This window comes from Rhinolophus sinicus, chromosome 15 (assembly GCF_057876585.1).
Source record: "Rhinolophus sinicus isolate RSI-liver-muscle chromosome 15, RSI-T2T, whole genome shotgun sequence".
Lineage (NCBI taxonomy): Eukaryota > Metazoa > Chordata > Mammalia > Chiroptera > Rhinolophidae > Rhinolophus > Rhinolophus sinicus.
Genome location: NC_142515.1, coordinates 130,028,857 through 130,055,942, shown reverse-complemented (window position 1 = coordinate 130,055,942; position 27,086 = coordinate 130,028,857). Strand labels below are relative to the sequence as shown.

General features: G+C 39.3%; 1 protein-coding gene and 1 long non-coding RNA gene across 6 annotated transcripts in view; one reads left to right on the top strand and one right to left on the bottom strand.

The window, feature by feature from the left end:
- TNIP3 (TNFAIP3 interacting protein 3) overlaps window positions 1-14,866 on the bottom strand; it is a 73,042-nt gene extending 58,176 nt beyond the window's left edge. Inside the window, exons 1-2 of one of the 4 annotated variants that reach the window (XM_019741377.3) lie at window positions 1,669-1,857; window positions 1,334-1,487 (exon numbers count right to left, since the gene is read on the bottom strand). In XM_019741377.3, the coding sequence (XP_019596936.3) occupies window positions 1,334-1,386 (53 nt within the window). In that variant the 5' untranslated portion in view covers window positions 1,387-1,487; window positions 1,669-1,857. Of the gene's footprint in view, window positions 1-935; window positions 1,072-1,333; window positions 1,488-1,668; window positions 1,858-14,776 lie in introns of those variants that run through there. The other 3 variants (XM_088792624.1, XM_019741378.3, XM_019741379.3) reach the window with 3 other exon arrangements.
- Window positions 959-25,148, top strand: LOC141572765 (uncharacterized). 2 transcript variants are annotated; one of them, XR_012498247.2, is made up of 3 exons: window positions 959-1,077; window positions 9,737-9,919; window positions 22,502-25,148. It is a non-coding gene; the product is annotated as an uncharacterized LOC141572765 (long non-coding RNA). The 2 variants fall into 2 exon arrangements; XR_012498248.2 differs by lacking the exon at window positions 22,502-25,148 and adding an exon at window positions 14,784-14,916.
- The last annotated feature ends 1,938 nt before the right edge of the window (window positions 25,149-27,086 follow it).

Sequence of the window (27,086 nt, the reverse complement as noted above, 5' to 3'; positions counted from 1 at the left end):
ACACCGAATTTGCTGTCAAGTCAACTACTAATCACGTCTCAGAAGACCTACAAGGGCCAGCTATGCTGATCAAGACCATTAATTGCCTTCAGGTAACTAAAAATGTAGTATAACTGGAAAATATAAGTAGGTTCAAAGAGAGTGTTCACAAAATCATGGATATGTTATGAGAACAACTCCTCTGAAAAGTGACTCTGGTCTGCAATGTGACCCTAACGTTTTACGTCATTAAATACACGCATAGCTCTGAGGTATTTTCAGTTTTTTAAATAAAAATGAAGAATTGGGAAGAATACTACGAAGGACATTATCTTAATATGTGAAACTCTTAAAGAGATCCTTCATAAAGCATGTAGAGCCTCTGTGACAGCTAGAGATACAAAGTTGTAAAATAAATTAAGAAGTTTATCAACTTTAGAACCAAACAAACAAAAAGACTTGAGAGAATGCAGATGCAACATTCTGGCGGGCCCACCTGGAAGCATTATGCAAGGATAAGAGGAGAGGGCTAGTTCGAACCAAAGAAACAAAGTCAGAAAACGAAGATCTAGAGGAAAGGAAACCTAGAAGTGCTCATGGAAATGGGGAGCGGCACAGCCTGGGAGCACCAGTAGGAGGTGAATGCACAAGCTAAGAAAAGTTTAGTAAAATATTTGTACTCTCGATAGGCTATTGAGCTTATAGATACATCAGTAAGGCTCGCTGTGAAATTGACAGCACTTTTCATTTAGAAGTAAAAGAACTGGGGCAGGGGGCTCTAAGCTTAGAAATACCCCTACCTGGCAGAGGGAAATAGGCAGAGAAGACGAGGACCCCACACGTCCTGGCCGTGAATTGGGGTCAGTGGAATAGAAAAGCAAGGCAACTGGGAACCAGTGATTAAAGATTTCAACCCGTAACAAGCTGAGAGATGTGAGATAAAATTTATACCTGACCTGATTTTTATCTCCCAAATTCCCCGGCACTCAGCGGGAGCAGACTGGGTGGCTGGAAAAGAATGTCTCGGAGGAGAGCAAACAGGTCACGTCAACCCAAACTACAATGTCCACAGCAGAAGTGTCCCTCCGACACCCTCAGGTAAGATAAGAAACGAAAGAAGCTTAATCTTTCCGAGGTGGCATCAGAGCAGGTCACTTGTCAGGGGAGCTGCCTGAGTTGCTGTGTGAAGCACCTCACTGAGGAGACAAGGGAAGGCTGGGTGTCACCCATTCTCCCCTCTAAGCCAGCAGCTGTCTTGTGGGCTGCTCCTGTTTCTCAGGCACACAAAGGCACTCCAGGGGCCAGCGGTACCCAGGTGTCCCCTCAAAAACCACCGTTATGGCAGAACCCTTACCTGGCAACACTGGGGTGGCGCTTGGCACTGCTTCTATGAGTAGGTTGAGACATCGCAGCCACTTTGCTGCCCCCAACGGGCACACACACGCTAAAGGAACTTCCTCTTGCTTTGTTCTCACCCCAAGAGGTAACAGCAACCAGACCTGAGAACGCTACACAATGGGTTTATCAGGACCGCTGAAACCCAGAGGGTTTTCACCAAGAAGACACTATAAAAACTGCAAATGCCCTCGGCATAATCTGCAAGTAAGAAGAGGACTCTTTACACAAGTCCAAGCTTTCTCAAAAACTTCATAGTAGTCTTTATTTAGACCCAATTTCTCAAAACTGTACCTCGTTAGAACTTGTCAGGCTCAGGGGTTTTCCACACTCTCTGGCAACGTTTTTCATCTTTACACAGAGTCTGAGCAGCTGGCAGGCCGCTGGCAGTCTCTGCATGCAGAGACCCCTATGCCCGTCATGCCCTGACCAGCGCGCTCGCAGCTCCCCACGCGCTTCGTAACCACCAAGGAACTGCTGATTAGAAAACATTCTTTCCCTATGACAGCACAGTCTCCTGCAAAGAGAATGTGGCTGACACTTACTGCGCGATTGATTGAGTGATAGGGAATGCCTGCCAGCAAGGAGGCTGTTGGCTGCCCTTTCCTCAACACGTTTTGTTTGTTTTGGTTTTTATTCCCTCAGAGAGCTATTTGGTGCTTTTCATCCAGCAGATTTCTGGAACCCCAGCCCAACTGGCCATTTCGAGTCCTCTGCTCAGGCTCTATTAAGAAAACAAAACCAAAACTGTGCTGGAAAATAACGTATCTTAGGTGGAACTAAACCAGGAGGGAAGCGTCCCAAAGTGAAACTGGCTCTTTGGATCTGCTAGGTGAGAGTGAAAGTAAAGGTCATTTTTTGGTAAGAGACGGACTATTAGTAAAAGTGGAAATGTATGTAGGGGAGAGTGTAGGAGTTGAAGGTCAAGGGGGAAATTTCGTGGCTGCAATAACTGGTTAATTTGTGAATGGACTCTAAGCCACGTCAGTGGATGCTTCTGACAAGCTTGGATGAGTAGGGGGCAAGAGAGGAAGTTTTGGGGTGTGAGGAAAGTCCAGAAAACATGCTCATCAAATGTTCCACAAAAGGGGACAACTGGGTAGCCATACTGATGCTTTCTTTAGTGCTTGAAAGGACCATAAGAAGACTTGCCACAGAAACCACAAGGCCGCCCCATGCAAAATGGTGTGTGGTCACAGGCCTGCTTCTGACAACAGGCTCCAGAGCAGGACATCTGGTTAGTACGCATTGTTTTTTGTCTCATGTGCTTAAAATTAGTTCCTAAGCATTACTGTGTATGCTTCAAAACCTCCAGAACTAAAAATAATAAGCTTTCTAAGAGGAAAGGAAACATTATGGTTCCTACTGTGAGGTCATGATTTTTGCCTTAAGTAAATTTAGAGCGGGAACGCTTTTACAAGAGTTTTCCAGATGAACCTGTCATTGCTTCAGGCGATACACACATCTGTCTCCGCTCTGCTCTCCCAACCCTGTGTCCTCATGGAAAGAACCCTGGACCTGGAATCTGAAGATCTGGATTCTAGATGTGCCTCTGCCTCGAACTGGCTGTGATTTGAGCAAGTACTTAGCTGATTCCTTGCCTCATAGTTAAGCATCCATTCATTTATTCAGGTGGCCATATACCAAGACCCTGCTATGTGCATGAGGATCTCATCTTCCTCATGTGTAAATGAAAGGAACTACCCTAGGTCAACTCAATGTTAAAGCCATATAATTCATTTTAAATGTCACCTTTTTTTTTTTTTTTTTTTTGAGAATTGAGATAAAAATCAAGGTCCTCTGACGTGATACATAAACTTATGTATTTATCAAAGCACTGGGCTATGTATTTTCAAATAATAGCCTATATATTTTTTCTTTATATTTTTACGCTATAAAAGTATGCCCATTTTTACAAGCAAACAACAAAGATAAAAAGCAAAAGTTAATACTCTTCCCTCAGTTCCACCTGACTATGATAATTAGTATTAACACCAGTATTCCATATTTTTATCTATGCTCAAAAAAAGTAAGTATATATGATATTTATTTCCTTCTTTTCTTTTTCTGAAATAAAAATATAGTCACATTATATATTAATCTGCTAATTGTTTATTTTTCATTTCTCTAAACCTTCTTCCAGGTTCATACATAAAGCTCTCACCAATGATTTTTAATGACCAAATAATATTTGAAAATTATGAATAGACCAAATTTATTTAATTATTTCCCTATGATGGAATATCAGTTTTTAAAATTATTTTTTCTTTTTAATGTCGTTATAATCAACGCTATAATAGAAATATTTGTCTAGATATTTTTTCACATACTGGTGCTTTATTTACATAGAATAGATTTACCAAAGTTAGATTGTCAGGTCAAAGGATACAAGCATATAAACTTTTAATTATGCTTCTAGATTACTTTCCAAATTTGTATAGCGAATTTCATTTCTATCAGCTTTGTGTAAAAATTCTTATTTTCCTACAACCAAAGTCAGCTCTAGATGTATTCATATCTTAGCTGACAATGAGTATTCCATTGTTGTTTTACTTTCTATTTTCCTAATTATCAGTGACATTGATCACATTTCAACGTTTGTTATTCATTTGCTCGTTCTCTTCTATAACTATTAGTTCTGGTTCTCGACTGACTTTTACTTATGGATGTCTTTTCCCGTTCCCATTTGCAGCAGTTCTTTTCTTTGTCTAGTTAGCATTTTAACAACGATAAGCTCTCTAGCAAAATTACAAAGCAGGGTTAAGTGGGATCGGGGCTGTGGGGTGTTGGCCTCGGGAGATGGGGGTTGCCGTGTTTCACTAGAGGGTGATCAAAGGTTGAGAAGGTGACATTGGACAGGTCTAGGAGTGAGGAGCAGGAGTGAGCCGGGCGGCTTCCTGGGGAAACAGTTCCCTGTCAAGGTCGCCAGTGCCCACACTCTACAGTGTGTTCAACAGCAAGGAGGAAGCTGTGACTGGGGAGAGGGAGCTTGAAGGCGAGTTGTGGCCAGTAATACTAGCAGTAAAAGGGAGCCAGCTCAAGGGGGGCTTGTGCGCATTAAGAAAATCTTGGCTTTCACTCTTGAGGCAATGAGGGTGTTGAGCAGAGGAGTAATGTGATGTGACTTGTATTTTGGCACGATCACTTTGGTTGCTGGGTTTAGAGTATCTTGTAGGGAGGCAAGAGTGAAGGCACCAGGACTACTCAGAAAGCTATGGCAGTAATCCAGGTAGAGAGGCTAGAGGTTTGGAGAGAGCTGTAGGTAGTGGCGGAGAGGGAGAGAAAACGTATGATTTGAATTTAGCCAGTAGAGAGGGCAAGAGAGAGAGAAAGAGTTAGTTCAAGGATGCCTCCAAGTTCCTTTAGGCTAAGCAGCTGGAAGAAAATGGAGTTGCCCTTTATTGAGACAGGGAAATCCAAGGGAAGAGCTAACTGGGGGAATTAGAGGAGCGACAAGTGGTTTTTGAGCTCCTATTTGGGATGTCTTTTAGACATCCGCATAAAGACATCCTGTAGACATGTGGGGTAGGCAGGTGATACATAAGACTTGATCCAACTAAGCTTTTTGCTAAGCACCACTCGTGTTGCCTCAGTTAGTCCTCAACACAGTAAGGGAGCTGTGGTTATTGCCTGATTCACAGGGAACTTGAATATAATGGTGATCAACTCAGTTCTTAAAAATAATCTACAAATTATTCATGATTGTCAGAGACATTTTATCATAGACACATTAGTTAAGGTTCTGACTTTTTAAATACAAATGTATTTAACAATCTTGAAATATTAGATGTGGCTATATCTTGGGCTTTCTCTTGTACTAAGCCCTGGAGGGTATGCAGCTGTCTAATGTTATATTTATGGGGGTTGCCTTTGACATTTTGACTCAAGGTAGAAATAAATTTAAGTATTGAATCCAAAAGGGCAAAGAGCCCCAAGCAAAAAGATGTGGTCAGGTAGAGGAAAATCTCACTGGAAAAGAACAGTCACCTAGGGTCGCATTAGTGAACCTACCCTGAGTGTGGCCTGGGGTTTTTGTTTTGTTCTGTCTTTTGTTGTTCTTTTGTTGGTGCAGCTAACTACTAACAATTGAAGAGAACAAATGAAGGGATGCTGAATGTTCAGAGACTTGTTTAGGAAAACAGCCTCTAGATGAGTAAAAAACAACGATCAGTGATATATTTTAACTCAGAATATAACACAGACATTAAGCTTTGACAGTTGTAAAGCAGGAACTTCTAAATCACAAAGAGAAATTAACAAGTCTCAGGAAAATCAAAGAAAATTCCATTGAAGTTAAATCTACGCAAACTTGGGAGAAACAGGATGCACCACTACGTGATTTATAATAGTTCAATGTCAGTGAATTAAGCAACTGATTCTATGTAGGTGCGATATTTCTTTAAATCTCACTCTACACTATTTCGTGTCTGGTGATTTTGACACGTCCTATTTAACTGCTCTGACACTGAGCTCAGGTATTAGTGAATGCAAACAACAACAAACCTGCATATTTGGGGCATAGCTGGCCAGCCAGAGGAGCAGGGCAGTGTGGACTAGTGGGGCAAAAACTGGGTGTGGTATAATAAAAACATACTCTTTGTCTTGATCCCTTGTTCTTGGCAGAGCTCCTGAAACCCTTGGAATTTCCTGAGTGGTAGGAACTGTTATTCAGAAGGAGCTCTTTCTGACCATACCTAAGTTTGTGCTAATGAGGTGACCCAGGGTGGGTCCCCTAGATTGCTTCAGGCTAGTGTGCCCAGAGAGGGCCAGGAAGCTGGGCACCAGCTCCCTGCCACCCCCCACCTTGCTCTCTACATCGCTTCCATGTGGCTGTTCCTGAGTTGTATCCCTTATAATAAACTTATCCATGTGAGTAAAATGTTTTCTGGGGTTTTGTGAGTCGTTCTAGTGAATTATTGAACCTGAGGAGCGTTTACGAGACCCCTCAAATTTATAACGGGTCAGTCAGAAGTATAGGTGGCCCCTGAGACTTGTGACTGGGATTCAAAATGGGGGCCGTCTTGCGGTCCTGGCGCCTTCACCTGTGGGATCTGTGCTACCTCAGGGTAGCTAGTGTCGGAACTGGATTGAATTGCTGGACACCCATTTTGTGTTGGAGAATGGGTGTGGGGAAAAACCACTCATTTTTTGTCAGCAAGAAGATGTCACAATGGATAGACGTGATGCTTGTATGAACCCAAGCAGCATTATACATAAAAAGAAGAGTGAGTCCCGCGGAGACAGCAAGGCTGCAGACTAGCCTTGTAACTGCAGAGCAGTAGAGTTACGGCAAGTCTCACGCGTACAGTACGTCCTCACTCAGAGTTGTTGGTAGGTGCTCTGACTTTAAATGAAACTACGAATAATGAAATCAATGTTTCCCTACGCTAATGGATAGAAACTAGAGTTAAAAATGATGCCATTTTAGGGCCTGCTGGGCTTATTTGCTGCTCTGAAGCTTGATAAAATAATTGCAGAAGAATCAAGAGCCTCTATGTCTGCTCCCAGGTGAGGTGAAATAAAATCAGTGACATCATTTTATTACGTGATTTTTATTCACTCACTCAACAAGTACTTATGGAAGTTTACTATGGGCTCAGAGCTGTCCTAGATGTCCCTTTCTCTTATTGTAAGAAAGAAGTTAGCGGCACATTTTCAAGTAATGTATATAATCATACCAAATTTTAGATGACTGCTTCTAAGAGAAAATGATTGAAATTTGAAATATTTTTAAGGCAAACCATTTTTTATACCATAATCTAAGTTGGTTGTTTTGAACACATCTGTATAATGATTGAATGCTTACTACGTATGTTTCAGGAACTCTTCTATATGTTATGTTATTTAATACTTACAATTATTTGTAACCCCATCAGGAAGATGAGAAAATGGAGGTTTTGGAGAGATTAAGTAATTTACCTAAAATGTATGATTTGAATTCAGGCAATCTGACTCAAGAAACCACACTCAACCACAATACTGTTGTTTTAAGAGTGTCACTGAGCTGGTGGCTGCTCTTGTCAATAAATAAGGACTCCTGCTATCAGGTTTGCTCCGAAGGGCAGGTGTCAGTTACTGATGAGAAGGGGCTCCACTGTCCTCTAATAAATACACACTATAATAAAGAAAGGAAAAATGCCACTATATAGGATGAAATAAATCCTTTGCTCTGGAACATTTCTAATAGCCTTAAATTGAACCAGGTTTGGCAATCACATCTTTGATAATAAAAGCACTCGTGGTACTTTTATGAAGGGGACACTTTCCAATCTATTGCCTGGGCTTCGAGATGCTGTTAGATATTAGCAGCTGCCTGATCCAAGTTCCTCCGTACATTCTCCAAAATCCTAACAGATCAACAGGAAGAGCAAATAGAATTCGTAAATGACACACATAGCATAAACAAGTGTCTTAGCCTGCTCAGGCTGCCGTAACAAAATGCCACAGACTGGGGGCTTAAACACAGAAATGTAGTTCTCACAGTTATGGAGGCTGGAAGTCCAAGATCAAGGTGCTGGCAAAGTCAGTTTCATTCTGAGGCCTCTTTCTTGGCTTTCAGATTGTGACATCTTGCTATGTACTCATGTTACCTCTTCTGTTTGGCATGTGCGGGAAGGGAACCAATTCTCTGGTGTCTCTTCTTAAAGGGACACTAGTCCTATAGTATCACCCCCTACTCTGAGGACCTCATTTAATCCTAATTCTCTCCTTAAGGCCCATCTCCAAATGTCACCCTGGTTTAGGGCTTCAACATAAGAGTTTGGGGGGACGTAATTCAGTCCATAGCAATAAGAGACAGATAGTAATACTACTACACATTTCGATCCCAAGCCAGCAGAGCCAGCTTTGGAAAGCATGGCAGAGCAGGTCTAGTGATGACGAGGTTGAAAAGAGAACAGAAGCGAGGGGGTCTAGTGAAGATGAACATTAATGAAGTCTCCCCAGAAAGAAAAGTCCTCATTATTTCAGAAATGGGTACATGCAAGAAGCGAGTATTTATACTGCCTTTCCTGTGCAGTCTGCATCTCAGGATCGCCATCTAGTTTGGGAGGTAATTTCTTTTTATAGAAGTATTCCACGTAATAAAGAAGAAATGGTAGAATGCTGCTATTTTATTATAATAATAATGCAATGATGGATCTAGCCAATTACCAGAGGCTGAGAGCATCACACACACACACACACACACACACACACACACACACACACACAGATGAGCAAACTGGTCTTACTTTGTGTGAGAGTACTGTGAAGTACCTATCCAAAGCCTTCAGTTTTCTATGCTTTCACTCAGCAATTGCACTTTTAGGAATTTATCCTAAAAAAACAAAAGTGAATATGCACAAAGGTTTAAATACAAGTTTGCTTGTTGTAGCATTGTTCCTAATAGTAAAAGAGTGAATTCAACCTAAATGTCTCAAACAGGGAATCAGTTAAATAAATATTGATACAACTGTATAACTGAGTATGAGAGAGATAAATATTTACTTGGAAAAATATTTATAACTCACCTACAAAAACGTTTCAAAAACAACCTTCACGTTAAGGTCCTATATTTACAGAAAAAGATAAAGAGGTAGAGAGAGATTTGAAGTCTATCAGTAGTTATTTGGGATGGTGGGATTAAATGTGAGTTTCCTTTCTTTTTGGCTGTATTTTGCAAACAGTAAAGCCTTTGCATAAATTTAGCACCTCTTATAGTTGCCACACACAGAAAGAACTGATTTATAACTCATGTTTTAATGTTATAATTAGAAAAGAAAAACTACTTTCCAAAAGAAAGAGAAAGAAAGACAAGAAGGATAGGAAGATGGCATGGTGGCAGCTAATGTGTATTGAGCAGAAAGTGTTGTGCTCTGCATAGGAACAGAGCAGCCTTACAGGCAAAATTAGTCTCCACTTACCACTCACTCGGCAAACATTTTCAGAGCACTTACCACGTGCTACTCTCTGTGATCAGCTTTTTGCTATAAAGAGCACCTAACCATTCAGCAGATAAGACACAGAAGCAATTGGAAATAACCAAGAACCACATACAGAAGTTTACTTTTCTGTGTAGCTTGGAACCTACTCTAAATTTAGATGCAAATGTGAAAAAGACTTTCCAAGCTGTGTAAAATAGTAAACAAATGTAAGTCTGATTGTGGATGACAGCGCCCCAAGCGTCACAGTCAGTATTCATAATAATGACAGTCCAGGGTATCTGAGTTTTGCTGCTATTAATTTACACTTCCCTTCGTGTTTGTGTTCTAAAGTCAAGTGTAATGTAGTGCAGAGTAAAACAAAAATTTTGAAAAAGGCAAATCACCCACCCAAATGCATTGAATCTCAAATTTTATTTTACTTTTTAATGTGCTGGTAGTTTCTTCAACAATTGAAAACACCAATCTGGGAATATAAAGAGAATAATGGAACCTCCATGGTTAGTGCGACGAAAGGAACTGCGTTTGGAGAGCAGCTGTCTCTGGCGTAGAACCATTCCCTGGACGTGAGAGAGAAGTGGTTCCCCAGTCCAGTTGCTTCAGAAAGCGAGATCATGTGTGAGGTAAGTAATTATAATTCTATCTAACAGAGCAGTATATTCAAAATATAAAGTAGCGGCTAGAGTGCTGTGTCAACATAAAAATTAGCAAATACTAAAATGACTGAAAGTGAGGAATAAAAATGTATTTCAAACAAATGCTGAACATAACCTGCCTGCTCTCTAAAGTAAACCTGTATTTGCACATAGACATACATAGTGTTCAAAGCAGAAATTTATCAGAGATGAGAAAACCAATTCACTGAGGGCACAAAATTAAATTTTTCAGTTTATATGAAGGCATAAAAGAGAAAGAGCCAAACCAAAACAAATTGAAGTTTCCAAACTTGAGTCCCTTCATTTTTTACCCCATAATTTCCTCACTTAGTGTATTTATATGACTTCCTGTCAGAGCAGCATGAAGAGTCACAAATTTGTTATTTCTAAATTGCCGTGAAAACCGAATTTTGCTAATGCAACATCTTCCATCATGTTAATTGGCTTTGAACCGTGTCGAGTTCAAGCCACGGAAAATGAATGCACTGCTTCAGAAGGCTCAGCGTGGTATTTAATTACCATGTTGGAGGAGATGCCTTTAGTTTGATCTGAAGACTTCTGCAAAAACAGCAAGTCACTCAGCTGGCCACAGGATGTCTAGTCTGCCTGGGGCCTCCTGTAGGCCTCCAAGCAAGCCCACGCTCCCCAGTTCACGTTAAAGCTGTCAGATCCCATCTGCAGATACACAGATTTCATGCTGAGAGAGGCAGTACCAGCCCTTCCCAGAAAAGGGATGAGGAGATTGTTTGGAGAATTCTAATTTGGTATTCTTTCCAACAGTATCTCCCCAAATACTTTCTAGCACATAGTAGGAGCTTTATAAGTGATGCATTGAATCGAATAAAGGGTTAAAGTAAGCATAAAGCCTGGAAAACAGACAGGAAAAAGGTGTACTACAGATACTTTCTCGGGCATTATATATGAGCTAGGCCTCGGCAGATGGAAAGTCTGTGTTCTTCCCAGGGGCATGGCATGCATGGAAGAGCACATTTTCTGAAATGCGCTTTAGAGAGTCTGGCTGCAAAGAGCCCCTTGTCCTAAATCTCTATGAATTTATCCATCCACTAAAAGTTAATTTTATTTAATATATTACACATAGACACATGGTTGAGATGCTACTTTCTTACTTTGAAAGAAAAGAGACTTAATTAGACTATTGTTCACAAACCCAACACGATTTTGATGTTTATTAGTTTGAAGAACTGTAATTTCTGAAAAACTGACAAATTTGTTTTGTGACCTTTAATATTGAAACTATTTAAAGCATGACTAAGAGTTAGTAAAACTTATGAGAAAAACATTATGATTTATGATGTTCTGTGAGTCATTAAAAAACCCTTATTTAGTACTTAAAAATCAATTTCTCTTCTACCCAACAAAACGATATGAATGGACAGAAAATAATCTGTCTGAGGCAGTAGATGGTACCATTAACTGCTCTGCAGTGTGGACATCAACTACGTAAATGGATTTTCTCCTGGCTTTCCAGAATAGTTTCGTTTAGGGTCAGGTAAGAAGGAGGTTAAGAATAATGCAGGCAAAAAAATTGTACAAATGCTGATGATATCACAAAAGAGATGATTTTAGCTTTTGCTTACCACATACATACTCTCCTTCAACGAAAACATCTGCCTGTCACCCCATAAACATCCCTATACTTCTCATCCCTTTATGAGCAAAAAGAAAAAGGAAAAGAAAAGAAAAAAAAGGAGCTTTATGGGACATTTAATAGCCAGCAGCTGTTTGGCTGCCAAATACTGCATCTGGAGGAGAGTGTGGTATTCACATGGGGATAAAAAACAAACCAAAAAAACTATTGTTTAATTTTCTTAAAGTACACCAATGTTTTACATAAACACATTTGAATGCTTTGAATATGGGGAAAGACACAGGAGCGCCTTACGTGCATTGCAACCAGTACACTGTTCCCAGAAGACAATGAATAATGAAGATTGTAGCGACCGTGTTCAGTACCCAGGTTGAATGAATGTTAACGTGCATGAGTTCGATGCCAGGTAAAAGGGGCACTGCATGAGAATTTAACATTCATTTGATGCTTCTGAGATTCCCTCTACTTGAGGCTATAATAAATCACCATCGTTTTTCTTGCTAGCTTATCATTATAACTTTCTGAATATATAATTCATTTCTGAAAAATACTTATGTGTCTTAAAATGTTAGGGCAGGGAGACGTGTGCTTTAAAAAAATTAAAATGAGAGCTGGCAGTAGAAGAGTACTTCTAGACAAGGAGGACCCCACATCATGATATGTGGAGTGGGGCTGCTTTGAAAACAAGATGCTGTGTGATCCTGTTAAAGGGGAATATGAAAGCCACAAAAATACCATATTTACTTTGATAATGCCCCACTGGAATCAATGTTGTTTGCTTTACTCTTTTACTTTGAAAAGAAGCTTGGGATGACAACCATAATACCAATATATAAATCTACTAGTGATGGCAATCGATTTTTATCTCTGCAGAACCTAAATTAAAAGGGATCGCGGTCAAGAGAGAAAGAGGGGTGACAACACTCACTCTCTTGTTCCTGCCCAATTGCCTCTCACTTCCTTCTTCTTTCTTTCTCAACTTCTTTGGGACAAAGACATGAACTGCAGTATCTCTCTATCCACTATCTTTCTGGACCCCACGTTACATACCCCTTAAAAGTTGTCCTGAAAACCATCTCCTGAGCATTTTAAATTACTGTCAAATGACCTACCTTTCTTTCTTTCATTCTCTCAGAAATACAAAAATTTTAGTACTATGGGAAAAATAAATTAACCACTAAATTCTGTGTAATTGTCATCATTGGTAAAAGGAGAGAATCTAAACATGGACATGCATTGCTGAGAAGGGAAGGCCAGAGAACGGAGGACTTGGGAGCCCACAGTCCTTATAGTTCTCCGCATGGAACAAAAATGGTGTGTGTGGAAGGGGTGGGAGTGAGGGGAACCCCTACCTCTTGGCAGAGTGACCATACTTAAGAAAAAGCTAAGGATATACGTATCTTCAAAACACAGAAACAAAGGGTTTGCCTGCCTTCCTCCCCCCTTCTCTTTCCTTCCTTTCTCCTCTTTCATTGTTTCCTTTTTAAACTGCATACATTTGCCCAATATGGACCTCTGAGAATGAGGTATCATCTTTCCTAGAAATTATTCAACATCGTATGTTGTCTTCTAGGCTTCTACTGTCACATCCATAGTACCTTAGAGGTTGTCAACAGAGTCAGCTAATCTTCAGACTACTCCTGTGATGTCAATCTATATATTACTTACATGTTATAAAAATGTATATGGAATACACCAATTCTTATTGTAAACCTACCGTTAAAGTGGGTTATATGTTGTGTGCTGAGTTCTTTCCTTTGAAGTAGATAAAATCTTATCAGAGAGACAAGACTTATACACACCAGCACAATTATAGAATTGTAAAAAAATAAATGCACAATAAAATGCTAAATTTATATAACTAAAGACTAAAATGTATGTTATAGATACTGACAGTTGCTGGTTGGGAGGCCTGGGAGAAATCAGCGTCTCCATGTTTATTCAAGCTTCTAGGCTTCCTCCTTCTCATGGAAACACTGTTTCCGGCTTAGCCTACTGTCAGTCCCTTGTTCACAGGTCTCAGTGGCTGCCCTGTGCCCAGTCACGATTCTCATATTTGGAAGTACACATAGGCCCCTTTTAATGAAGATTTTGACAGACCAAGAACCCTGAGAACACATTTCCAGACCCACAGGTTAGGAGAACCCTAGTTTGAGAAACACTGACTTAAGAACCTGAGTCTTATTTTCTTTAAATTATCATTTGCCTAAAAAAAGTTTTGTCTTAGACAGAGAACATTGGCCTATCGAATAAGTTCTCGGCTACTTCGTCTCTCACTCGAGATGTGTTCATATTACGTGCCAGATGTGGAGGCCACACTGGACTTCTCACTGGCCCCAGCACAAGTCCTCACCTTTCCTAGCTTGACGTTTTTGTACACCCTCTGCCTTCAGCCTAGAATTCTCTTTCCTTCTGTTTTTTTCATGTCCTCCCCGCTTTATTGCCAGAAATTAAATCAAATGACTCCTTCTTCATGTATGTCTTTATGCTCATAGCTCAGAGTTTCACTTTCTTCAGTAGCTCTTTGATGAGGCAAATCATTCAACATATATTATACTTAGGTGTCTGCGTGTGTGTCACTTCTCAACTGCAAGCAGCTAGGACATACTGGATTCATGTTCTGTAAGCAGCTTGCACATAACAGGTGAGAAATAAGAAGTCAAAGAAATAACTATATGGGTCAATGAATAGAGCGAGGATTGAGAAAAAGCCATAAAAAGCTGAAAGAATATGGAGAGTGGCCAAGGAAGGGATTCTTTGATAAGGGACTTAGTGAATTTCTCACCCTATACCTGAGCTAAGGAGTAAGTAAGTCAGGAGAGAAGATATAGTTACCTCTTCACCTTATTAATGAAATAGAGTTATTTCCTAGGAGAAAATTTGTGCTATTCAAGATAAATTATCTTAAGGGCCAAATTTGTCAAGGGAAACTTACCAAATACCTTAAAAATCAAATACCCTTCATAACCCACCATAATCCTTGCCCCTTGGATGGCAGTGAAAAACTGTTCAACTAGCAATAGCAATGAAAGCACTGAAAGAAAATGTGTTCCAACAATCACACTGTTAGCCAGTGTCTTTGTCTTATCTTTCTGTATGGTGCTATCAGACACGTTCTCATCTACTCTGAATAGACTCATCGTCTTTGTCTGAAAGCAGAAGCACTCGAATTACTATTAGAGACCTACGTCCTCTAAATAAAACGTCATTATTACCTTTCAGAGTCTTCAGGCTGGTTGGTGAACATTACCAGTTTCTTTTCGTGTTTTCGTGTTTGTTTATGAGTCATTCACGTGGAATCTAAAAGAAAAAAATATAAAGGACATGAGGCTTGGATGTGTCTCCAGGGAAGATAACTATGTCAGTCACTGGAAGAGAAAACCACCTGTTCAATGCATTTTCGTCAAAAGCCATGTTTTTATCCTCATGTCTTGTCTTCAGCACTTGCCGGTTATGAAAAGATAGACCATAAACTTGCCTTCTGCCTAGTTTCAATCAAAAGTAAAACCCTGGGTGTAAACATAGAGACTCAGTCTTTCAATTTAGGAAGCGTCTCGTGACAGGGAGAAATTGTCCAGGAGCGAGGGAAAGAAACGGGGACATTCCAACATACAAGTTATAAACTGTTAATGCTGTCAGACTGACATGTTTGCAATTCAATTAGCCAGAGTCCAGGAATGAGTTCTCCAGGACACCTGGACCTTTCATTCCTACTTTGTGTCCAATAGGAGTTTGTGATTATTTCCATGATTCCCAAGATAACAAGTGAATGTAATGTGACCATTTAAAACAAAAACAAAAAACAACTGTTGGACAGAATTTTTTCATTTCCCATTTTTTTCTATTTAATATTAATTGCAACTTAAGCACCAAATTATGATCAGATATTACACAGACATCATAGTACCTCACGGGGCTTATAGTAGATTGAAGCATTTGAGGACCTGTGTATGTTTTAAAAGCCAATTCCTACAGGCACTTAACACATTTTAAATGTATCTGGAAACCACTAATTGCTATGATCCCATTAGAAAATTTAGGCACTTCAGGTCTGTGGGAAACATGAAGCTAGCTTGTCTGAGTTTTATGAGTTTCTATTGAATTGTAACAACAATAAAAAAAATAAAAATAAAAAAAAGTTTGCTTGTTAAAATGCTCCCAGAAGGATTTGCTTCAGCTATTGGCAAGATTTCTGTATATAGTGTGGGAGGGTGGCTTTTTCATTTTGTTTTGTTTTCCGCTTGTGACAGCTGTTTAAAAGTCATCTGTTACCACCATGGTAGCCAGTTACTAGATGAAAGCAAACGCTTTTCAGGACTGTTGTAGGAACTGGACCACCATCTACTACAGCTCTCATTTTACTCGGGAAAATTACAGAAGAGCCGAGTTTCTGCACATGGCACTCTGGAAGTATTACCCAGTTCTGCAAATGCATCGAAGAGGCAGGCAGGGTGAGGTGCCACATGACAGAGAGTGACTTGCAATAAGTGCCCAGACTGTAATTTTTAGAAGATGAGGTGTTTAAAATTCAATTAACTAACTCAAATAAATGTATAGTAGACTTTTTAAAAAATATCTCTGATGGTTTCATTGTTCCTAAAATTACTTTTTAAAGAATGCTGATTTCCCAGCAGACCTGAAAGGACACATAGAGTCCCGGAGTGTCACAGAGTCACAGAATTTTGAAACCTTAAAGAATACTCTGAGAATTATGGCACCATCATTTTACCAGAGAGGAAACAGAAGCCCAAAGAGGACAAGTCATTTGGTCAATTATTGGCCAATGGAGGGTTTGATGTCAAGCCATTTAACTCCCAGCCCATGGTTTGCTACTATTATTTCATAACTGAACATTATACAGAGTAAATTCCAAGTTTGAAACAAGGTGAGTTCTAATTTTAATATTCAAATATTTTTAAAGTAATATATAAAATCATTACATTGTAAATGAAATCTCATAAAAATATATTTCTTGGGAAATGACATTGTATTATTTGAACACTGGTGGTAAACAACCCCCAAAATAGCATGTGAAAAGAGAAATTTCCAGTCTTAAAATTTTATACTGTAAGATTCACAGATAATCCCTCTGAGACACTGCAAATAGACAAGTATTGCCCCAAAGTTCACTGAGCATTACATTTCCTTTCTGAATGTCCTTTCACAGGCTGGAATTTTATACTTGTTATTATTCTATCCAGGAAGTCAAAATATCAACTAATGATAATCAGAAAACTCAATATCCCAGGCATAATTATAATTTCCAATAGTTTATCTGTTTCTACCAATACAGATATTTTCCAACAGAACAGTAACAAAGACGATCAGAAAAAGACACTCAGCTATCAAAAGGCTTGTCTTTGAAGTGGAAGCAAATAAAATCAAGCCAACTGAGGACACAGGACTTTTCTCAATGTCAGTGACTTCCTTCTTTCCTTCCTTCCTTCCTTTTTAAAGAGAATATTAGAGAAATGAACAACTTCAGAAGTCTCAGGAGACTTAGGACACATTAGGTGCCTCTTAACTTTATCTTCACTAATTACAAGTCAGGGTGACATTAAACGGTAAGAAAAGGAATTCTCCGGAAGTTCTGTCTCCCGTGGTTTTTCACTGAGCAAAAGCACAAAATCAGGCTGGATGGGAGGCACGGACTGCCTGAATTTTTATTGGCTAGTGTGGAGACATGAAAATAGACAAAGCACCTACTACAACAAACCGGACGATGCTGGAGCCGGAACTCCCAGTCTGAGCAGCACGTGGCAGTCAGTCACCTTTGACTGTGGTTCACTAATTCCTTATAAAACGCAATTCAAACATTTTTATCTTGCTAAACATTTTAAAAATTTGAAACAGATCCCAAATACTTAAAACAGATCCTAAATGGAACCAACCAAGATGGACAGAGGACACAGTGGACTTTCATTAAAGCATATTGTATCTGAATACTGAACAGTAGAAAGATAAAGGGAAGACAGGGTACCTGACCCTTCCCACCCGTGCCCATTCAAGGTGAATTTCTTAGATGTTTCATCCCGAAGTACTTAATTTATAAGTAGTTGAGTTTTTACTGCTTGACTATAGTGTCTGCCTGCTATATTCCCATTTCTGTTAATTTGGGGTAAAAATCAACAGCTCTGTCGTGTTTGTGGCATTTATCATCTAGCCTACTGAGTCAGCTGAGAAGCCATTATTTCACCCAGAAATGTTCACGTATGTGGTCAATGGGACACACAACATTTACATACTGTCATCGTTGATACGTGTGTGACTATAATACAACTACTCTCTTCCAACAAAGATACTGTGAATTAAATACTGAGATCTTCCAAAATTACTTCTAGAATATATGGCACATACTTTCGAAAAATTTTGGAAAGACCTAATTTATCAGGTTCAAGTTTGGTAAATCAGGAGAACTTTTCTGTTCCCTCTTTGGTAAGAAGGGGATAATATCACCTGCCTCTTTAGGGCTGTAATGAGGCACATATGTTCTATGTCACGTATGTTAAATATGTACAGTAGTGCCTGGCACGTAGTTGGTATACTATACTTGCTCATGGGGTCTTTTAACAGAGTCTCAGGAGGAAGGAGGTAAATAATTGTGGTCATTTCACCGTCTTGAGTAATGGTAGGTGGGGGAAGCTCACATTGGGAGAGCTTGGAGTATGGGGGGTTTATAGGGATATTTCTTCTAAGGCTCCTTTTGATTCTAAACCTGTGATTCTGAGAGTCCAAGTAAAGAAATAGGTGTCTGCCTTCAAAGAGTCATCGTCCTGTTGAGAAAACAGGATGACTTAGAGGCCCAAATCCAGGAGTTCTTTATGTTCACATCCCGGGGACCCAGCATGGTACCTGGCTCACAGGAAGGACCTACTATTCTAAGAGTAGAAGGAAGGAATGATTCCTAACTGTAGACAGAAAAGATGTCAAAATGAAAAATAAATGGTATTGACAATTAAGAGTCTGAGGATAATTGAACTTCCCATGGCCAACAGCTTGAAGGCATGTACCTGTTTCTTTACTTGAAATCTTAGAATCACAGAATTTCCGAGTCAAAAGGAGTCTTAGAAGTAATACGTATATCAAATCCCCCATACACCAATGCTCAGATATTGTTTATTTTTGCCTTTTTTATGTATGTAAGAAAATTGAAATCGAGAGGGCGTAAATTTTTACTTAAAATTGTTTCATACTTTCATTTTCCTGGGGGAAGATTAGTATAAACCACATAGAAAATTTCTGGGAACCAAAGATTACAGAAGTTAGAGTACCTAACTGGCTGACAGCATCCTCTAAGCGGGAAGCCAACACATTTCTCTGTTTCCATCATTTGGTCACTTTCTTCCTCTTCTTCTCCCTGTCTCATTCTCCTCTTTTTAAGGAGTTTCTTACTGCTCAAGAAGCAGCTGTTGCTTTATGTTTAACTTAACCAAGAGCTGTCCTGGATTTTTGGATGAATTTCAGTACATCAGTGAAGATCATAAGCTGTTTGATTATTTAAGCAGAAGTTTACACAGTCCACAGTTCCAAAATAACTCAACTTTAGAGGATAAACTTACTTTTGGAAGTAAACCAAGTTTTATGAGCTTCCCACCATTCGTGGTGACAGCTTTTCATACACTTGGATTTCTAAAGTCAAGCTCAAGGGCGAGGATGTGTTACTAGTCATAGTCAACTCTGAAAAAATAGGTTTTACAGATCTTGAGAGTGTCATGTTCAAAACTGCCAAAGAATTCTTCTGCCATTTGTAAGTTTGTCATGTTGGTCAAGGTTATGCCACAGCGTTGGAATATATCAAAATACGTGTGCAATCGAAGGCATGAAAGCTTCACTGAAGACAAAATACCTGAAGCTGACAAGTGCTTTTTATATAAAATGCTCTTCCCTCTGGGACATACAATTTAGAACTCATAGCATTCACCCAGAAACTCTGTTTCATGTCAGTATCTACGTGTAGGGAATTCAAAAGCCAATGTCAGCCATGTTTGATACAGTGAGGATGAAATGTCTTAGGTAAGTACTAAACCATTGTGAAAAGTGTCATCCTGTACGGTCACATGCATCTGTATGTAACCATAACATTTTTATAAGATAATGTGCTGAAAAACATATTCATATATACTTACATGGATAATGGCACGTACACTGATATTTTTTAGAAACGGTATTATGGTGTCTAACATATAAAGAGCTTTCTTGTGCATCACATAAGAGATGAGCAAGGAGTCAGCTGATCAAACAATTAGTTAAAATTGAGATTCATGAATTATAAAACCTGAATTTTAGGCTAATTTGTTGCATCTGAAAACACAGAAGCACACCACAGTTGCCAAGCCCTCTTTTCCAAGTGGGCATCTACTGATGGTGCCCCACATGGGTTTTCTGGCCCACCATGAGGCTTCTGGGAATCCTAGTTTTAGTTTCTTTACAAGAGAATTTGAATTTTAAGACATTTACAAAGCTGTCTGAAGACAGAATTCCTTTAGAGCTTCATGATATTTTTCCAGTCTTTTATATTTGCCTCACCCACATACAATTTAAATTTGGCAACTCACCTGTGTTATTCCAATTAGCTACATAGAAACTACAATTCTTCTACCTTTTCTGTACTTATGTAACATCAGCTTATATCAATTTTATTTAAATTATGTAATGGCCAAAAAGAAAAATAAGATTGTCATCAATAGTTTGGGGGAACAAACAAGACTGATTCTTGGGAAACATGTCACTCAGCTTTTGGAGACAGAATAAGGGACTCTCCTGGGCTGCAAGTGTCCCGAGTGCCAGTCTGCACGTTGTGGGTCAACCAAGCAGGATCAGTCCCTGCTGCACGGGTTAAGTGGAGGTTGGAAAAAGAGCCGTATTTTAATCAGAAGAAGGAAAGTGCCTGCAGGGTCAGAAGCGAACAGAAATTGGTGACATTAGGTGTTGGTAAGGCCTGTGGTGAACAAGCGAATGGATGACCCACCTAAAGTCTTTAAAATTCAATTTAAAAAAAGTAAACTGGACAAACTACAGTGTTTAAAAAAGAGTTCTGTTTGCTTTCAGCAACTATCAAGAGTTTATTTGTCATAGCCTTTTGTAACTTCCAAAGCATGACTTACGTTGCTAATATGCAGATAATAGTGCATGACAGTTTCGAGATCCTTGCTATTATTAGTAAGTAAGAAACAGGAAGAAAAAACTACACTAGATTAGAAACCAGAAGATTTTTTATTTTTTTTATTTTATTCTTCTGGTCCCAATTCCTTGATGAACTAGTTGTGTGATCTTAAGCATTATTAGTTATTTTCGCTAGAGTCCTCTTCTGAAGAATGAAGGCCTGCCTGGATTATCTCTAACGTCCTTTGAATTCTAAAATGCTGTGACTATCACTGACAGGTATTGACTGTCAGCATGGGGGACGGTGACCAGTATCTCTCTCAGGTTAATGCTTCAGGCAGAAAGGTGACACAGTGCTATTACCCTCCATGTTTGGCTCTCCTTAAAGTAGAATGAAGTGACTTGTACAAAACTGGAAAATAAATTGGGGAGCAAAAGGGTCAAACAAACTTTTCTTTATGCTTAATATTCTATTATGTTGGCTGGAAAGAAGTAACTCCAATCATTGTATAAGTTCTGTCCAGTGCGTTTAAATCAGGGACAACAGTGTGCCTTTCACCGGGACCACTAGAGCAAGCGCCCTCGCCAGTCTCAAATGGGTCACTCTTGGATATAGGAAGTGGTGTTCTTTGTTATGTGGGAACACTTCTGGTTTTGAGAGATGCTTAAAATCATCAACCCCAATCATAATGGTAACCCAAAATGCTCCCCTCTTCCCCCACTGAGCCAGAAGTGACTTCCAGCCTCTTCTCTATCACACATCGGCCTTGAAGGTGCTAGTCTCCCTCCTGCTATGATCTTTGAAACTGCTGTTCCTTCTCCCTAGCTTGTCCTTCCCCTCAAAATAAATCTTTCCTGACTTCTCATATTGTACCAATTTCTGTAATGTACACTCCTACAACAGTCTGTACCGCCGCTCTGTAGCATGGATCACCATTGCAATTTCACTGATCTGCTGTGTGCGCTGCTATTTGCTTAAGGCTGTTCTTCTCACTGGTCTGTATGCTTGTGATTTTACGTCTATTCAGTTCACAGCTGATTGCTGTCACCTCGTGTGGCGCCTGCAATGGGCCAGACGCTTCACGCACGCTGAAGGGTAGTAGCTAGGCCAGCAGTCACTTCACATGAATCTGTGACACTTGCAATACACAATCTTAACTATGGTTTTCCAATAACGCCTTAGTTTGGTCTAAGTCACTCTTCGTACCAGTTTGCATGTTCAAGAAGCTTTACTCCCAGAGCTCCCTATTAAAGTCATTGTATCGCCAAAAAAAATTAAAAAGAAAAAAAGGAATTCACTTAGCCTAGAAACAGGGACTATAAAGTATATTAGGTAATGGTAAAACCAACCAAAATTTATAAGCACAAATCTAAGAATCCATTAAATCATTTCAGAGAATTTCTATGCAGAATTTGGCGAATGCTTAAGGTTTTTTAAGAATATGATGTGGTTTTTAAAAATGAAGCATATGTTCCTGGTTTTCATTCCTTTATTTCATCTAGTAAATAAGATTCCTATATCTAACAGGTACTTAGGCCCTTTAACCACAGTGTGGAAGAAACCGGAGAAGAGGAAAATTACATACCACTCTCATTTACTGTAATGGCTCGAGGGAAATTGAGAATAAGAAAGAGATTTTTGGCTACACATTGTTTGGCTAAACCAAAAGAAAGAAATACCCAAAAGAACTGCTGTTTTTCTTTTCTTTTTCTTTTTTTTTCTTTTTCCATCTCATATTTCTGAGAAAGGTGTCAAATTAGGGGACTTTTATCATCTATTTCCTTCTAAGAAGTATTTTTCTTTTATAGCAATAAAGTAAAATTCTCTGCCACCACAGGTCCTCTATTGCTCAACCACATCAGGGCACCTGCACTATTTCTGCGTGAAAAACTGACATCTGGAGACTGAAGTTAGAAAAGTTCCTGAACCAGGAGTGAGCAGACCAAGATTCTGTTACCAAGGCTGTCACTGAACTTGCTAGTCCCTGGAGAAGGTGTTTTCCCCCATCTCTGAAATGAGAGGAGACTGGACAATATAATGGCTAAGGGCCCTTCCAACATGTGGGTGCTGTGAAATTGGTCATGCTAGGGTGTACGTAGAGCGCAGCATGGCTCGTGACACGAGTGTCTTACAGGCTCAGTGAAGTAGGACCCGTGGCCAGTTCTTCCCCTGAAGAGGGGGTCTTGACCACAGCATGGTGGCTCGTTCTGCATCCAGATAAGCATGGGCTTGCTCTGGGTCTTTCTGTAGCTCTCCTCTGGGAGCTATTCTTGGACCTTGGATTTCTACTGAAGAACTGTCTCGAGGTTCCTCTATTTATAAATTCACCTTTCTTAACGTGTGTGCACTGAAAAGATAAATGGATTAAGAGTCGAAGATGTGGGCCCCAGTCTGTCCCTGACTCTCAACAAGCTTGTGACTTTTGGCAAATTATTTCAACTCTCTGAACCCCAATCTCCTCATCTGTGATAAGAATAATACTTTCTGTCTTCAAAGGGAACAACATAAGGATGAAATAAGAGATTGCATTTGAAAGCCCTTCCAGTTCACGTGCACTACGAGATTTGCCCAGAGTTGCCTGGTGAGTAGCAGGCTCTAAATAAATACGGTGGAATTGAAATCTTTACCATTCAAAACTCACTGGAAAGCCTATAGAGAAAATGATTGTCATGGCATCTGAGTGTGGATGTCGATTGTTTGGCTGATAATCATGAAAATGTGAGAATAAGGATGTGTTGCTTGTTTTATGGGATTATGCTTCAGGTGAGTATATTCTGATTTACAACAAAATTCTAGCAATAGAAGTCATAGCAGAGACTATACTTTCAAAGTAATAATGAGAAGAAGAAGAAGAAGAAGAAGAAGAAGAAGAAGAAGAAGAAGAAGAAGAAGAAGAAGAAGAAGAAGAAGAAATAAATAGCAAATAATATATATAATAACAGCATTCTAATTATTATTAAAATCAAGCAATTACTACATAGAAATTACCTTGGAATTTTAACATTAGGTGGCTATTCCCAGATACACACACACACACACACACACACACACACACACATATATAACTACACTCTCTCAGTAGGACTCAAATGAAGGATGTTTCATTATAATAATAGTTAATAATGACTGAGCTCAGCCCTGGGATTTTAATAAATGCTTTTTGTTGATAATGAAAATTTGAGACGAGACTTGACCCCTGGACACTAAATTTCAGATACAAAATCCATCCTTTGCTTTTAACTTGTGAAATTCAAGATCCTCTCAGATTAATTTTATAGTCTCTGCCTCAGTCTTACCTTAAGTTATTGTTTACAGTTTTTAATATATTTTCTTGTTTTTAAATAAGCACTAAAACAATCTCTAATTAGAAATTCATCTTATTTTTGACACATATTTAGGTAGGATTAAATTTGTCTACATTAAATCCTTCAAAGCCGAGAAACTTCCTACTCATTTTTTTCAATTATAAAGCACATTTGATTGTTTTGCAATGATTCCAATATTTTATGGTCCCCTTTAAGGAAAATTAAAAAGAGAAGCATTTGTTCTTGTTTAAGCTGAACAATTTCTTTGCTTATTTTAATATTCATAATTTAATTTATCTTCCCAGAAACTTTTAAACAGCTTCTCCTAGCAAACAGTTTGTGGAAAATGATAATGTATTCTCTAAAATGAAGGAAAAGAGTGAATATGGCAACCTACTGAAAAATACACTGGTGATGTACCTTATAAGTACACCATCTGCCTTAGAGTCACATGGACATAACATATTCTGTTTAGCAGTATTTATTCACATCAGAAGGAACATTGCACCATGTTTGTAATTTAAGATGTAATTTAAAATTGAAATGGGTAATTTACCTTCCAATACATTTTTTGAATTACACTCCTTAATATGTTTCTTCTTGCAGAATTTATACATGCCAGATTAGCAAAAGCATAGAATAATTAACTGATTACTTACCATCAAAATCTATTAACTGTGTACTCACTGCCCCCCTATGACTAGTTCTCTGTCATCCAAGGTTGTTTACATCCTTAGATCAATTAAGGGATCTGCTTGTTGGGGCTGTGCTTTGCAGCCACTAGAATAATTTTCACCCATATGTTGTTTTTATTTTAAAACCATGGGGACATTTAATCTTGGCAGTGTTTTCAAATAAAATTAATTTTTTACTCATGCTCTGCACAATTTCAGTAAAGAGACATTTTTTATTCTTGCCTCTTTCTTAAAGACTTGAGGACATATGTGTGGAAAGTACATTTCTTTTATTCTAAGTCCTTCATCCTTCATGGAAACAATAGTTGAAAGAGTCAAACTGTTACAACTCCCAACAGATGGAAAACCCACTGTGAGGAATAGCTTTGCCTGAGAGGTCTTCATTATCTGATCTTAATGAGCGAAGTTTAGAAATTGATCATTAATGTGCTAAAGAATAAAGCATTAAAGAACATTTTTTAAAAGATAACAGTTAAAAGGAGGCCTATGGTTTTATCCTCAGCAGGAAGTGTTCAGTTGACAGAGAACTTAGTAAGCATCTCAGCCCTTGTGCGACCCCCCACCCCACCCCCCAAATAAAGAGGCCTAATCTCAGTGGAGGAGGATGGTCAGGGAGCAGGGACCTTGACCTTGACTGGTTTGGCATTTGAGGCTGATGGCCGTCTCTTCTACCTGGTGCACAGTCCCTTTGACACCTGTTAAAAACTATTTCTTCCTCAGTCATACCTCATTGATCTCATTAAAATTGGGAAATAGTACAGTGGCTGCAAATTTCAAGGGAAACGTTGTACTGGAAGCCGATAGCATACTAATTAAGATGAAGACACAGGTGAAGAGAGGGAGCAGAAGCAAGTGGGGGGGCCTCCAAGCGGGGGGGGGGGTTGGGAGAGAGAAAAGGAAAGGAGAAAATGAGGGGGCATGTTTCCCCTTACTTTTCAGACTTTAACAATATATTACAATTCTGAGTTAAAAAAAATAGCTTCAAAAAATTGAGGAGAGCATATCTGAACACACTCTGTTAACCGAGACCCATACCACAGAGACTCACTTATGGCCATGTGCAGCCTCCCACCGAGGGGCCAGGCCCCGGAGGAGGCTGTGACACTTAAAAGATGGCTTTCTGGGTTTCTGCAAAGGGGCATTGCCCGAGATTCCCACTAAGAATGGAGGTCCTTAGCATGTCACAGCAGGAATTTTACGGCTCAGCTAGAAACTGAATGTTGCTAGATTAAGGAGACATCCTAACTGCTCAGAAGCTTCGAGTCCACCTTTGTCCACTGCTGGCTTTTAAAATGGCCTACCTTGGACCATTCCACAACCTAAGGAAGTTGTGGGAAATGTGACTATTTAAATAAAACAGTCCAGTGATTTTATATTCAAAAACACATTCTTTTCTAGCTTTTTCTACTTCCCATGAACATGGTTACATTTTCCCATGAACACAAGAGGAAGATGCCCCTACAGTGACACACACCGCCTCATCCTTGCACTTATCTGTTTCACCCACATTGCTGAAGCCCGTGATAAGCTACGAGGGCGAGCATAGTAAAATTATTCATATGACTACTTCCATTTAGTTGTTATTTACAGAATAGTTGGAAATAATGAAGTCAGCAGGATAACATTCATACAGTTAAACATGTCATTTCAAAAGCTCACTTATCTGTCGTGCACCAAGGAGCTAACTAACTGGCAGAAGCTATAAAAACTTTAAAGGAGAACATCACACATTGTTACATTTTATAAGTTCTAGTTCACTGCCCACCTGGAATACGTGAAACCATTTCTTAATTGCTAATATTATCAAATTCACTGTCAATCACACTTGCCATTTTACTATGAAAACTTCAGGCTCTTTAAAGAGAAACTGAGTAACAGCCAACTCTGGTAAGTAAGCAAAATGAAAGCAAAGGCACAGACGTGTCGTGTTACTTACCGGCCCCACACACTGGCAGTCCCTCTCAGACCTAGGCAAGTGTCCTGCCGGGTCAAAGAGGGACGTGGAGAGGTTGTCTTTATGACTCTTTGAATCAAACAGTAACTCAGTGGTTTAAGTAGAAACATATTTTGAAAGGTTAATCCACCCATGCACAGGGAAATCCCTACTCTGGTGCCAACAGGCTATTAATATTCACCTCTCAGATACAAATACAACCTCCAGATTGAAGATTCACAACCTATGTGAAAAGACCACAGAGGATTCCCTCTTGGGCTCTATGTTGTAATGGAAACATGAGAAAACAATGTACCTCCTCAGGCAATCGGGGCACTACAGGAAATCCACCTGCCCACTTAATGGAAAAGTTCTATCAGCCTAATAGGGCACAACACAAAAAGATCAATGTAGAATTGGTATAATTTACTGTAAGGACCACAGAGGTCACACACTCATTTCTAGGAATGTTCCTCTGTTCATCTTCCT